At 41.0% G+C, this 1,822-nt stretch overlaps 1 protein-coding gene across 1 annotated transcript in view; it reads left to right on the plus strand.

Annotated features, from left to right (window-relative positions):
- Positions 1-1,822, plus strand: part of ablim2 (actin binding LIM protein family, member 2) — a gene marked incomplete in the record, with an annotated part of 95,611 nt that overhangs the window by 89,096 nt on the left and 4,693 nt on the right. Inside the window, 2 exon segments of the mRNA XM_014017478.1 lie at positions 253-260; positions 360-440. Coding sequence (XP_013872932.1) covers positions 253-260; positions 360-440 — 89 coding nt within the window.

Below are 1,822 nucleotides of genomic sequence, written 5' to 3' on the forward strand. Positions count from 1 at the left end.
GAGTAATAGTTTTTCAGTGGACTTGAAGAAATCTCAAGGCTTTTCTGTAGAAAAAATATTTGTAAATAAATATATTGTAAACCATAAAGTTATAAAGCCAGGTGTGGTTCCATTTGAATGAACTGAACAATTTGATGTTTGAAGGAATGCTGAATCAGCAATGTTCACTAACACATCTGATGTTTAAACCATGTTTCACCAGATTCAATGTTTTCTCTCTGTTTTGTTTTGTCTCTGCTGTTTTCTTCTCAGAGTACAAGGTAAGAATCTGTTTGAACGCCACACATGAGCTCAGCCTTACTGGCAGATTAAATATTCTGTTGACTGAGAAATCTCCCACAATGCCTTTGGTGTGCCAGGTCTACCCCTACGAAGTGCTGGCTGTGACACATAAAGTCAAAGTAAAGCTTCCCAGAGATGTCGACCGCACCAGACTGGAGGTAAACTCCAATCCCACTTCCTGCTCTAATCCCACTCATTGTTCTATTCCCACTTCCTGCTCTAATCCCACCTGTTGCTCTAATCCCATATGTTGCTCTAATCCCACTTCCTGCTCTAAACCCACCTGTTGTCCTAATACCACTTCCTGCTCTTATCCCACCTGCAGCTCCAATCCCACATGTTGCTCTAACCACACCTCCTGATCTAATCCCACCTGTTACTCTAATCCCACTTCCTGCTCTARTCCCACCTGTTTCTCTAATGCCACCTACAGATCTAATCCCACCTGTAGCTCTAATTCCACTTCCTGCTCGTATTCGACCTGCAGCTCTAATCCAACTTCCTGCTCTAATCCCACCTGCAGATGTAATCCCATATGTTGCTCTAATCCCACCTCCTGCTCTAATACCACCTGCAGCTCCAATCCCAGTTCCTGCTCTAATCCCACCTGCAGCTCTGGTCCCACATGTTGTTCTAATCCCAYCTCCTGATCTAATCCCACCTGTTGCTCTAATTCCTAATTTCTATGTCCATTGTGCTCTGTACAATGACAATAAAGGTTTATYTTATCTTATCTCTTATCTTAATCCCACTTCCTGATCTAATCCCACTTGTTTCTCTAATCCCATTCCCTGCTCTAATATCACCTTTTTATCTAATACCACTTTCTGTTTTAATCCCATGTCCTGCTCTACTCTAACCTGTTTCTGTAATCCCATGTCTATCTGCAGATTATTTAATGACCTGAAACTATTTGAATCTATGGTTCACAGAATTACAGAACCATAAGAAAATATTCAATTAAACTTTTTACACATTTTGTCTCATTAAAACTACAACGTTCAATGTATTTTATTTAATTTTTTTCATAGAGCAACACAAATCAGCACACAACTGACACGTGGTTATTGTATTTATTTTTTACAAATAAAATTAAATCAAATCAAAGGTATTTACACCAAAACAGCTACTTTTTTGTAGTTGTTTTTTTACACTGCCATTTAAAGGTTCTGAACTTTTCCGTAATGTGTGCAGCTAAAAACAGGAAATGTGTTTGTAACTAAGGAAACACACTGACTCTCATCAGGCTGAGGAGGAACACTAAACCCTCAGTGACCCCAGAATGAAAACGCTCCATTAGCTCTAGGCTTTATGAGAATATTGTCCCAGGAGTCGGCCTGTCGGGAGACTGAGGTGCTGCTGACGCAGCGGGTCCTCTCTGTGGTTGGAAACACCAGGCTGGACCTGTTTCTCAGTACCAGTCCACCCTCTCTTTTAGCCACCAAAGCTCTTGATTTTTGACCCCAAACTGCTGCAGTGTTTCTACAAATGTATCACACACACACACACACACACACACACACACACACACACACACACA

The sequence above is a fragment of the Austrofundulus limnaeus genome, unplaced genomic scaffold, assembly GCF_001266775.1.
Source record: "Austrofundulus limnaeus strain Quisiro unplaced genomic scaffold, Austrofundulus_limnaeus-1.0 Scaffold169, whole genome shotgun sequence".
Taxonomy (NCBI): domain Eukaryota; kingdom Metazoa; phylum Chordata; class Actinopteri; order Cyprinodontiformes; family Rivulidae; genus Austrofundulus; species Austrofundulus limnaeus.